The sequence below is a fragment of the Opisthocomus hoazin genome, chromosome 8 (genome assembly GCF_030867145.1).
Source record: "Opisthocomus hoazin isolate bOpiHoa1 chromosome 8, bOpiHoa1.hap1, whole genome shotgun sequence".
NCBI lineage: Eukaryota > Metazoa > Chordata > Aves > Opisthocomiformes > Opisthocomidae > Opisthocomus > Opisthocomus hoazin.
In genome coordinates, this window is record NC_134421.1 from 73,808,751 (window position 1) to 73,821,454 (window position 12,704).

At 66.5% G+C, this 12,704-nt stretch overlaps 2 protein-coding genes across 2 annotated transcripts in view; both read left to right on the top strand.

The window, feature by feature from the left end:
• Nucleotides 1-147: 147 nt before the first annotated feature.
• LOC142362330 (uncharacterized) lies at nt 148-9,602 on the top strand. The gene is made up of 9 exons (XM_075429568.1): nt 148-249; nt 285-435; nt 842-1,298; nt 1,492-1,631; nt 5,605-5,830; nt 7,128-7,239; nt 8,458-8,545; nt 8,642-8,899; nt 9,577-9,602. The coding sequence occupies exons 1-9, from the start codon at nt 148-150 to the stop codon at nt 9,600-9,602; spliced, it is 1,560 nt and encodes a 519-aa protein (XP_075285683.1).
• Nucleotides 9,603-11,223: 1,621 nt separating this feature from the next.
• Nucleotides 11,224-12,704, top strand: part of FLNC (filamin C) — a 73,401-nt gene continuing 71,920 nt past the window's right edge. The window contains 1 exon segment of the mRNA XM_075429569.1: nt 11,224-12,698. Coding sequence (XP_075285684.1) covers nt 12,584-12,698 — 115 coding nt within the window. The 5' untranslated portion in view covers nt 11,224-12,583.

Consider the following 12,704-nt stretch of genomic DNA (forward strand, 5'->3'; position numbering starts at 1 on the left):
CGCCCCCCCCCCCGGGGCTGGGGGCCCCTATAAAGGCCGGGAGGAGCAGAGGGACCCGGGGCGGTGGCACCCACGGGGGGGGGGGTGGGGAGGGTGGGGGGGGTGGGGGGGGGCACCCCTGTGGGTGTCTGGGTCCTCGGGGGGGGGATGGGGGTGTGCCCACCGGGCTGTGCTGGTTCGGCCTGGACAGTACTGGGCTGTACTGGGCCGTACTGGGCTGTAGTGGTTCATACCGGGCTGTACTGGGTCGTACTGGGCTGCACCAGACTGTACGGTACTGGGAGATACTGGGTTGTACTGGGCCATACTGGGCTGTACTGGGCCATACTGGGCTGCACTGGGTCATGCTGGGCTGTACTGGATTGTACTGGGCTATTCTGTATTGTACTGGGTCATACTGGGCTGTACTGGGTCATGCTGGGCTGTACTGTACTGGTGCGTACTGGGCTGTACTGTACTGGGCTATACTGTACCGTACTGGGACATACTGGGCTGTACTGGATCATGCTGGGCTGCACTGCACTGCACTGTACTGTACTGGGACATATTGTGCTGTACTGGGTTGTACTGGGCCGTACTGGGCCGTACCGGGTCATGCTGAGCTGTATTGCGCCACATTGAGCCGTACGGCCTGGGCTGTACTGGGTCATACTGGTTCGTACTGGGTCGTACTGGACTGCACTGTACTGGTGTGTACTGGGCTGTACTGGGTCGTACCGGGCTGTATTGGGTCATGCTGGGTTGTACTGTACTGTACTGGGACATACTAGGCTGTACTGGGTTGTACTGGGCTATACTGGGCTGTACGGGGTCATACTGGGCTGTACTGGACTGTACTGAGCTATACTGTACTGTACTGGGACATACTGGGCTGTACTGGGTCATGCTGGGCTGTACTGGACTGGGCTATACTGTACTGGGTCATACTGGGCCGTACTGGGTTGTACTGGGCTGTACTGTACTGGCCTATACTGCACTGTACTGGGCTGTCGTGGGCTGTACTGGGTCATACTGGGCCGTACTGGGTTGTACTGGGCTGTACTATACTGGCCTATACTGCACTGTACTGGGCTGTCGTGGGCTATACTGGGTCATACTGGGCTGTACTGGGCTATACTGGGCTGTACTGGCCTGCACTGTACTGTACTGGGTTGTACTGTGCTGTACTGGGTTGTACTGGGCCATACTGGGCTGTACTCTACTGGTGTGTACTGGGCTGTACTGGGATATACTGCACTGTACTGGGCCATACTGGGCTCTACTGGGCTGTACTGGGCCACACTGAGCTGTACTGGCCTGTACTGTACTGGGTTGTACTGGGCTGTACTGGGCTCTAGAGTACACTACTGGGCTGTACTGGGTCATACTGGGTTCTGATGTACTGTACTTACTGTACTGGGCTGTACTGGGCTGTACTGGTGTGTACCGGGCTGTACTGTACTGGGCTGTACTGGGCTGTACTGGGCTGTACTGGGCTGTGCTGGTCTGTAGTGGCTCGGGTCTGGCAGTACTGCACCAAACCACGCCGTACTGGGCTGGGCTGGGCCATACTGGGCTGGACTGGGCGAGGTGGGGTCAGGTCGAGTCACAGCACACCGGTGACGTCACCCATGAGGTCATCGCCCTCCCTGGTGCGGGGACCCCTCCCCCCACGTCACCCCTCCCCCGGGACCCCCCCCCCCCGATTTAGGGACCCCCCGGGCCCCCCGCACCCCTCAGGGGCTGGCTGGGGGGGGGGGAGGGGTGACCCAAGGCACCCCGGAGCCCAGCTCCGCCCCCCATCCCCCCGCCCCGCTCATGGCCGTCAGTAGGCTCCAGAGTGAACGCTCCCCACAACGCCCCCCTGAAGCTGGAGCCGGGGGTGGGGACCCCCAGGGCAGGAGCGGGGTCACTGGGGGCACTGGTGGCGCTGGGGGGGGGGAGGTACTGGTGTGGGACAGCGGCGCTGGGAGGGCCCCGGAGGGGATGGGGGGGGGGGGGGAGGGGCGGTTGCCAGGGCAACCAGGGACGCCAGCCCAGGGACCGGTCGCTCGGGGCGGCCATGGCGCTCAGCGCCTGCTCCTCCGCGGGCGGTGAGAGGGGGGGACCCCGGGGGGGGCACCCTGGGGGTGGGGGGGCACCCTGGGGGTGGGGGGCATCCTGGGGGGGGGGGCGTATCCCCGGGGAACGGGACCCCTCGGGGACTGGGGAACCCGTGAGTGGGCACCCATAGGGACGGGCACCCCATGGCGGGGCACTTACGGGGAGGGGGATCCCACTGGGGGGGGCACCCTATGGGGAGGGGGATCCCACTGGGGGGGGGGCACCCTATTGGGGGGGCACACTATGGGGAGGGGGATCCCACTGGGGGGGGGGCACCCTATGGGGGGGCACCCTATGGGGAGGGGGATCCCATGGGGGGGGCAACCTATTGGGGGGGCACACTATGGGGGGGCACCCTATGGGGAGGGGGATCCCATGGGGGGGGCAACCTACTGGGGGGGCACACTATGGCGGGGGCACCCTATGGGGAGGGGGATCCCATGGGGGGGGCAACCTATTGGTGAGGCACACTATGGGGGGGGCACCCTATGGGGAGGGGGATCCCACTGGAGGGGGGGCACCCTATTGGGGGGGCACACTATGGGGAGGGGGATCCCACTGGGGGGGGGGCACCCTATGGGGGGGCACCCTATGGGGAGGGGGATCCCATGGGGGGGGCAACCTATTGGGGGGGCACACTATGGGGGGGCACCCTATGGGGAGGGGGATCCCATGGGGGGGGCAACCTACTGGGGGGGCACACTATGGCGGGGGCACCCTATGGGGAGGGGGATCCCATGGGGGGGGCAACCTATTGGTGAGGCACACTATGGGGGGGGCACCCTATGGGGAGGGGGATCCCACTGGAGGGGGGGCACCCTATTGGGGGGGCACACTATGGGGGGGCACCCTATGGGGAGGGGGATCCCATGGGGGGGGCACCCTATGGGGAGGGGGATCCCGTGGGAGGGGCACACTATGGGGGGGGCACCCCAGGGAAGGGGACCCCAGGGGGATTTGTGACCCCAGGGGTGGGCACCCTATAGGAGGAGGGACACCATGGGGGTGCACCCCATAGGAAGGGGCACCCATAGGGAGGGCCACCACATGGGGATGGTCACCCCTAGGGAGGGTCACCCCTAGAGAGGGTCACCCCATGGGGATGGTCACCCATAGAAACGGGCGCCCCATGGGGATGGTCACCCTCTAGGGATGGGTCACCCATAGGGATGGTCACCCCACGGGGAAGGTCACCCATTGGGATGGGCACCCGTAGGAAGGGTCACCCCATGTGGAGTGTCACCCATAGGTAGGGTCTCCCTATAGGAATGGTCACCCTATAGGGATGGTCACCCTATAGGGACGGTCACCCATAGGGACAGTCACCCCATGGGGATGGTCACCCTATAGGGAGGGTCACCCATAGGAATGGGCACCCCATGGGGATGGTCACCCCATGGAGAGGGCCACCCGTTGAGATGGTCACCCTATAGGGAGGGTCACCCATAAGGACAGTCACCCACATGGACAGGCACCCCATGGAGAAGGACACCCATAGGGATGACCACCCTACAGGGACAGGCACCCCATGGGGACAGGCACCCATAGGGAGGGTCACCCATTGCGATGGGCGCCCAATGGGGATGGTCACCCTATAGGGATGGTCACCAATAAGGATGGTCACCCCACAGGGAAGGTCACCCATTGGGATGGGCACCCTGTAGGAACCTGCACCCCATGGGGATGGTCATGCTATAGGGAGGGTCACCCATAGGGATGGTCACCCTATGGGGAAGATCACCCACTGGGATGGGCACCCTATAGAGAGGGTCACCCACAGGGACTGTCACTCACATGGACAGGCACCCCATGGGGATGGTCACCCTATAGAGAGGGTCACCCATAGGGATGGTCACCCTATGGGGAAGATCACCCATTGAGGTGGACACACTATAGAAGGGGTCACCCACAGGGAAGGTCACCCACATGGACAGGCACCCCATGGGGATGGTCACCCCATGGGGAGGGTCACCCGTTGAGATGGGCACCCATAGGAAGGGTCGCCCATGGGGACAGTCACCCTACAGGGACAGGTACCCATAGGGATGGTCACCCCATGGGGAAGGTCACCCACAGGGATGGGCACCCACATGGACAGGCACCCCATAGGGAGGGTCACCCTGTGAGGAGGGCCACCCATGGGGATGGTCACCCCATGGGGATGGACACCCACAGGGAGAGTCACCCATAGGGACGGGCAACCCCTGGGGATGATCACCCTATAAGGAGGGTTACCCATAGGGGTGGTCACTCCATGGGTAGGGTCACCCTATAGGAACAGGCACCCTATGGGGAGGGCCACCCATTGAGATGGGCACCCTATAGAGAGGGTCACCCACAGGGATGGTCACCCACATGGACAGGCACCCCATAGCGATGGGCACCCCATGGGGAGGGCCACCCACAGGAATGGTCACCCCATGGGGATGGTCACCCCATATGGAGGGTCACCCATAGGGATGGTCACTCCATGGGTTGGGTCACCCTATAGGAACAGGCACCCCATGGGGACGGGCACCCACAGGGATGGTCACCCAACGGAGATGGTCACCCATTGGGATGGGCACCCTATAGAGAGGGTCACCCACAGGGACTGTCACTAATATGGACAGGCACCCCATGGGGATGGTCACCCCATAAGGAGGGTCACCCATAGGGATGGTCACTCCATGGGTTGGGTCACCCTATAGGAACAGGCACCCTATGGGGAGGGCCACCCATTGAGATGGGCACCCTATAGAGCGGGTCACCCACAGGGATGGTCACCCACATGGACAGGCACCCCACAGGGATGGTCACCCCATGGGGAGGGCCACCCACAGGAATGGTCACCCCATGGGGATGGTCACCTCATATGGAGGGTCACCCATAGGGATGGTCACTCCATGGGTTGGGTCACCCTATAGGAACAGGCACCCCATGGGGACGGGCACCCGCAGGGATGGTCACCCAGCGGAGATGGTCACCCATTGGGATGGGCACCCTATAGAGAGGGTCACCCACAGGGACTGTCACTCACATGGACAGGCACCCCATGGGGATGGTCACCCTATAGAGAGGGTCACCCATAGGGATGGTCACCCTATGGGGAAGATCACCCACTGAGATGGGCACACTATAGAAAGGATCACCCACAGGGAAGGTCACCCACATGGACAGGCGCCCCATGGGGATGGTCACCCCATGGGGAGGGTCACCCGTTGAGATGGGCACCCATAGGAAGGGTCGCCCATGGGGGCAGTCACCCACATGGACAGGCAGCCCATGGGGACGGGCACCCATAGGGATGGTCACCCAACGGGGATGGTCACCCATAGGGATGGTCACCCATTGGGATGGGCACCCACAGGGATGGGCATCCCATGGGGAAGGTCACCCATTGGGATGGGCACCCAAGAGGACGGTCACCCATGGGGACAGCCACCCGGGGGCGCGAGGCATGCCGCGGGTGCCCGCAATGTCCCCTCCGTCCCTTGTCCAGCTGAGCTGCGGGCGCTGGAGGCCGAGCTGGGCGCGCTGCAGGCGGGGCAGGCGGCGGAGCGCGGGCACCTGGAGCGGGCGCTGGCGCGGGCGCAAGAGGAGCGGGCGACGGTGGTGGCGGTGGCCGGGCAGGAGGTGGCCGAGCTGCGGGCAGAGCTGCGACGCAAGCAGGAGAACTGCGCCCAGCACCAGCTGGAGGTCACCGCGCTGCGCCACCAGGGCCACCAGCAGCAGTGGGTGGCCAGCGCCGAGGTGGCCAGCCTACGAGGTGACGGGGCGCGGCGGGGCGGAGGGCGTGGGGTGGTGGGCGTGGGGTGGTGGGACGGTGGCCATGGGATGGTGGGCATGGCATGGTGGGATGGTGGGATGGTGGAACTGGAAGGGTGGGGATGGTGGGCATGGGATGGTGGGACGTTGGCTGTGGGGTGGTGGGATGGTGGGCATGGCAAGGTGGGATGGTGGGCATGGGATGGTGGGGATGGTGGGCATGGTGTGGTGGGATGGTGGGCATGGTGGGCATGGGATGGTGGGATGGTGGGGATGGTGGGCATGGTGTGGTGGGATGGTGGGGATGGTGGGCATGGTGTGGTGGGATGGTGGGCATGGTGTGGTGGATGGTGGCATGGAATGGTGGGATGGTGGATGTGGAATGGTGGGATGATTGGCAAGGAATGGTGGGGATGGTGGGCATGGGATGGTGGGACGGTGGCCATGGTATGGTGGAATGGTGGGCATGGCGAGGTGGGATGGTGGACAAGGAATGGTGGGATGGTGGGCATGGTGTGGTGGGATGGTGGCATGGAATGGTGGGGATGGTGGATGTGGAATGGTGGGATGGTGGGCATGGAATGGTGGGGATGGTGGGCATGGCGTGGCAGCATGGTGGGCATGGCATGGTGGGATGGTTGGCAAGGAATGGTGGGATGGTGGGCATGGGATGGTGGGACAATGGCCATGGTATGGTGGAATGGTGGGCATGGCGAGGTGGGATGGTGGACAAGGAATGGTGGGATGGTGGGCATGGTGTGGTGGGATGGTGGGCATGGGATGGTGGGATGGAGGGCATGGTGTGGTGGGCTGGTGGCCATGATGTGGTGGGATGGTGAGCATGACGTGGTGGGACGGTGAGCATGGAATTGTGGGGATGGTGGGCATGGGATGGTGGGATGGTGGATGTGGAATGGTGGGATGGTGGGCATGCTGTGGTGGGACAGTGGCCATTGGATGGTGGGACAGTGGCCATGGCATGGTGGGATGGAGGGCATGGAGTGGTGGGATGGTAGGCATGACATGGTGGGATGGTGGGCATGGTGTGGTTTGATGGTGGGCGTGGCATGGTGGGTTGGTGGCCATGGCACGGTGGGTTGGTGGCCGTGGCATGGTGGACTGGTGGCCTTGGTGGGTTGGTGGCCACAGGCTGGTGGCCATGGAGTGGTGGGCTGGTGGCCATGGCATGGCGCGTTGGTGGCTGTGGTGTGGTGGGTTGGTGGCCATGGCACGGTGGGTTGGTGGCCTTGGGTTGGTGGCCACGGGCTGGTGACCATGGCGTGGTGGGTGTCGCGCAGAGGATCTGGCCAGGCTGTGGGCCCAGCAGGAGTTGCTGCGCGAGGAGCAGCAGGAGCTGCAGCACTGCCAACGCCACCTCCACCACCACCTCTGCAGGCCCCAATGCCACTGGTACCGACCCCGGGACCCCCAGGACCCCCCGGGACCTCCTTGTCCCCCCCCCCGTGTCCTCCTGGACCTGGACCCAGCCATGTCCCCCTGTCCCCTGTCCCCATGTCCCCTCTCTCCCCATGGCCATGTCCCCCAGCAATGTCCCCTTGTCCCCATGGCCACGTCCCCGCTGTCCCCACGGCCATATCCCCCTTGTCCCCATGGCCATGTCCTCCATCCATGTCCCCTTGTCCCCATGGCCCTTTTCCCCCAGCGATGTCCCCCATGTCCCCATAGCCATGTCCTCTATGTCTTCATGGCCATGTCCCCCAGCCGTGTCCCCTTGTCCCCGTGTCCCCTCTGTCCCCCTGGCCCATGTACCCCATGTCCCCATGGCTCTTGCCCCCTAGCCATGTCCCCCATGCCATGTCCCCTTTGTCCCCATGGCCACGTCCCCAGCCAGGTTCGCCTGTCCCCTTGCCCCTCTGGTCCCCATGGCCATGTCCTCCATGTCCCCTGTGTCCCCCAGCCATGCCCCCTTGTCCCCTGGCCCATGTCCCCCTTGTCCCCCTGGCCATGTCCCCAGCCGTGTCCCCTTGTCCCCATGTCCCCTTGTCCCTATGGCCATGTCCTCCTTGTCCCCTTGGCCATGTCCCCATCCGTGTCCCCCTGTCCCCTTGTCCCATGTCCCCTTGTCCCCCAGCCATGTCCCCTTGTCCCCATGGCCATGTCACCAGCTGTGTCCCCCTGTCCCCTCTGTCCCTATGGCCATGTCCTCCATGTCCTCTGTGTCCTCCAGCCATGTCCCTTTGTCCCCTTATCCCATGTCCCTCATGTCCCCATGGTCATGTCCCCAGCAATGTCCCCTTGTCCCCATGGCCATGACCCATTGTCCCCGTGTCCCCTGTCCCCATGTCCCCTCTGTCCCCATCGCCCTTGTCCCCCAGCCATGTCCCCTTGTCCCCCTGGCCATGTCCCCCATGTCCCCCTGGCCTTGTCCCCCTTGTCTCCCTGGCCATGTCACCAGCTGTGTCCCCCTGTCCCCTCTGTCCCCATGGCCATGTCCTCCACGTCCCCTGGGTCCCCCAGCAATGTCCCCTTGTCCCCATGGCCATGACCCATTGTCCCCATGCCCTCTGTCCCCATGTCCCCATGTCCCCCCTGTCCCCATGGCCCTTGTCCCCCAGCCATGTCCCCTGTCCCCCCCGGCTGTGCCCCCACCCCGTCCCTCTCCCGCAGGAGCCCCGAGGGGCGGGGGGTCGCGGACGGTTCCCCCCTGGTGTCCCCCCACACCAAGGACCCCGAGGACGCCCAGACCCAGAGCCAGGTACGGGGAGGGGGGGGGGGGGGGTACACACACGGGGGGGGGCTCGGGGTGCCACCACGGTGGGGGTGGCCCTGACCCTCCCTGTCCCCCTCCCAGGAGACCACCGGCGGGCTCAAGCCCTTCCTCTGCTTCCTCCTGGCCTCCGCCATCATCTTCCTCTACCCCTGCCTCAGGCGGGGCTACAACCCCGCCTTGACACCCTGACCCCCCCCCCCCCAGCACCCAGAGACCCCCCTGAACCCCGTGACCCCCCCCAGCACCCAGAGACCCCCGCGCGGCACCCTGACCCCCCCGAACACCCAGAGACCCCCCAGAATCCCCTGACCCCCCCTGAACACCCTGACTCCCCCCCCAGCACCCAGAGACCCCCCAGAACCCCCTGACCCCCCCAGCACCCAGAGACCCCCCCACGGCACCCTGACCCCCCTGAACACCCAGAGACCCCCCAGAACCCCCTGACCCCCCCGAGCACCCAGAGACCCCCCAGAACCCCCTGACCCCCCCGAGCACCCAGACCCCCCCCAGATCCCCCCTCTGGAGCCCCCTGAGCCCCCCCAGATCCCTCTGAGCCCCCCCAGAGCGCCCAGAGCCCCCCCAGATCCCCCCTCTGGAGCCCCCGGAGCCCCCCCGGAGCAACACACCAGCTGCCCCCCCACCCGGCTGCCGTCGATGGGGGGGTCCCAGGGGTGGGGTCGCCCCCCCCCCCCAGTGGGTGCCCCCCCGCCCCCCCCGGGGTATTTCGGGTGCCGGGTGCGTGGCCGTGACTCGCCGGGTTATTTTTAGGCGCTGGCGCAAGCGCGTGGCCCCCGCCCCCCCCCGCCCCCCCCCCACGATGTCACCCTGGGGGGCACCCCCCCCCCCCCAGCACCCACCCAGGGAACCCCTCACCGGGGGGGGGAAACTGAGTCACGGGGGGGGGGGGGGAGCAACGCAGGCGTCCTGCCCCCCCCCCCCCCGCGGTGTCCCCCCCCGCTCCCCCCTCTCGATTCCCCCCCCCCCCGGGTGCCCCCCACCCTCCCGCTCGCTGGAAGCTTCCAGGGCCGGTGGCCAGCGGTGACGCTGTCGGTGACGTCAGACACCGGAACCGGGGGGGGGGGGGAACCCGACAGCCCCCCCTCAAATTAATTACACCCCCTCCCCCCAAAAAATGAATGAGCTCCCCCCCGCGCCGCGTGTGTGTTCCCAATGGGGAAACTGAGGCACGGGCACGGCTGGGGGAGGCACGCGACGGGGGGGGGGGGGGGGCCTGAGGGGGGGTCCTGGGGGGGTCTTCGGGGGTCTCCGTGGTGGTGCTTGGGGGGGGGGGTGGCTTACGTGAGGTTTTTGGGGGGGTCCTAATTGCGGGGGCCCGGGCGGGGGTTCACTGAGGGGTCTTTGGGGGGGGGGTTTGGGGTGCCAGGGGGTGCCGGGGGGTCGGGGTGCCGGGTATCGGGGTGCCCCTGCCCTGGGTTTTGGGGTGCCGGGGTTTTGGGGTGCCGGGTATCGGGGTGCCCCGGTGCCTGAGGTGCTGGGGTTTTGGGGTGCCGGGTATCGGGGTGCCGGACTTCGGGAGTTTGGGGGTGCCGGGGTTTGGAGGTTCCGGAGTTTGGGGGTGTCCGTGTTGGGTGTTTTGGGGGTGTTGGCGTTCGGGGGTTCCTTGGGTGCCGGCGTTTCGGGGTGCCAGGGTTCGGGGTGCCTGTGTTTGGGGGGTGCAGGGTTTCGAGGGGGGCCGGCGTTCGGGATTTCGGGGTGCCGGTGTTCGGGGGGTGCCGGCTTTTCGGGGTGCCGGTGTGCTGGGTTTTGGGGCTTTGGGGGTGCCGGTGCTCGGGATTTCGGGGTGCCGGTGCTCGGGGATTCGGGGGGTGCCATCATTTCGGGGTACCGATGTTTTGGGGTGCCGGTGCAGGGGATTTCGGGGTGCCGGTGTTTGGGGGGTGCCGATTTTTTGGGGTGCTGGTGCTTCAGGTTTCGGGGTGCCGGGGTTTGGGGGGTGCCGGCTTTTCGGGGTGCCGATGTTGTGAGGTGCCGGTGCTGGGGATTTCGGGGTGCCGGTGTTTGGGGGGTGCCGATTTTTTGGGGTGCCGGTTCTTCGGGTGCCGATGTTGTGAGGTGCCGGTGCAGGATTTCGGGGGTGCCGGTGTGCTGGGTTTTGGGGTGCCGGGGTTTGGGGGTGCCGGCTTTTCGGGGTGCCGACGTTTTGGGGTGCCGGTGCTGGGGATTTCGGGGTGCCGGTGTTTGGGGGGTGCAAATTTTTTGGGGCGCCGGTGCTTCGGGTTTCGGGGTGCCGGGGTTTGGGGGTGCAGGGTTTCGGGGGTGCCGGTGCTGGGGATTTCGGGGTGCCGGTGTTTGGGGGGTGCCGATTTTTTGGGGTGCCGGTGCTGGGGATTTCGGGGTGCCGGTGTTTGGGGGGTGCCGATTTTTTGGGGTGCCGGTGCAGGATTTCGGGGGTGCCGGTGTGCTGGGTTTTGGGGTGCCGGTGTTTGGGGGGTGCCAATTTTTTGGGGTGCCGGTTCTTCGGGTTTCGGGGTGCCGGGGTTTGGGGTGCAGGGTTTCGGGGGTGCCGCTGTTCTGGGTTCCGGGGTGCCGAGCCCGGGGCGCGGTGCCGCCGGGGCTATAAATAGCGGCTGCGGTCAGACCCCCCCCCCCCCTTCCCTTCCCCGCCCCCCCCTCCCCTCCCCCCCCCCCCCCCCCCCCCCCGGGCCGGCCCCATCCCGTGGCGGGGCGGGACGGGCCCGGGCAGCGCTTAAAGCCGCCGCCGCCCCCCGCCCCGGCCCCGCTCCGCGCCCACCGCCGACTGGGAACCCACTGGGAACCCACTGGGAACTGGGAACCGGCACTGGGAACCCACCGGGAACTGGGAACCGGCACTGGGAACCGCTGCTCCGCTCCGGGACTGGCAACTGGGAATCGACCCGGGAACTGGGAATCGACCCGGGAACCAGCACCGGGAACTGGGAACCCACTCGGGAACTGGGAACCGGCACTGGGAACTGGTAACTGACCAGGGAACCAGCACCGGGAACTGGGAACCGACCCGGGAACCCACCCGGGAACTGGGAACCGGCACCGAGAAACCGCTGCTCCGCGCTGGGAATCGTCACCGGGAACTGGGAATCGTCACCAGCAACTGGAAACCAACCCCGGGAACTGGGAACCCACCCGGGGACCAACCTCGGGAACTAGGAATTGTCACCGGGAACTGGGAACCGGCACTGGGAATCGACCCGGATCCCACCGGGAGCCGCTGCTCCGCTGCGGGAACTGGGAACCGGCCCCGGGAACTGGGAACCGACCCCAGTAACCGGCTCTGCCACTGGGAATTCGCCCCAGGACCGATCCCGGACCCCGGCACTGGGAGTGACGCCGGGAACTGGGACGCTGTACTGGGCACTGGGATCGAGCCGGGACCCCCACCCGGGACACCGGGGCTGACCCAGGACCCCCACCCCAGGCACTGGGATTGACTTGGGACCCCCACCCAGGACCTCGGCACCCACCCAGGACCCCCTCAGGACACCAGGACTAACCCGGGACCCCCACCCAGGACCCCGACACCCACCCAGGACCCCCTCAGGGTACCGGGACTGATCCAGGACCCCCACCCAGGCCACCGACACCCACCCAGGACCCCCTCAAGGTACCGGGACCGATCCGAGACCCCCACCCAGGCCACCGTCACCCACCCAGGACCCCCTCAGGGTACCGGGACTGATCCAGGACCCCCACCCAGGCCACCGTCACCCACCCAGGACCCCCTCAAGGTACTGGGACTGATCTGGGACCCCCACCCAGGACCCCCTCAAGCCACTGGGACCGATCCGGGACCCACACCCCGGCCACCGTCACCCACCCAGGATCCCCTCAAGCCACCGGCACTGATCCGGGACCCCTACCCCCACCACCGTCACCCACCCAGGACCCCCTCAAGCCACCGGGACCCCCACCCAGGCCACTGTCACCCACCCAAGACCCCCTGAAGCTACCGGGACCGATCCAGGTCACCCACCCAGGACCCCTTCAAGCCACCAGGACCCCCACCCCATCACCGGGACCCCCACCATGAACTCGACGTACGAGGCGCCGGCGGGCGAGGAGCCCGAGGAGCTGCCGGCCACCGAGAAGGACCTGGCGGAGGACGCTCCCTGGAAGAAGATCCAGCAGAACACCTTCACGCGCTGGA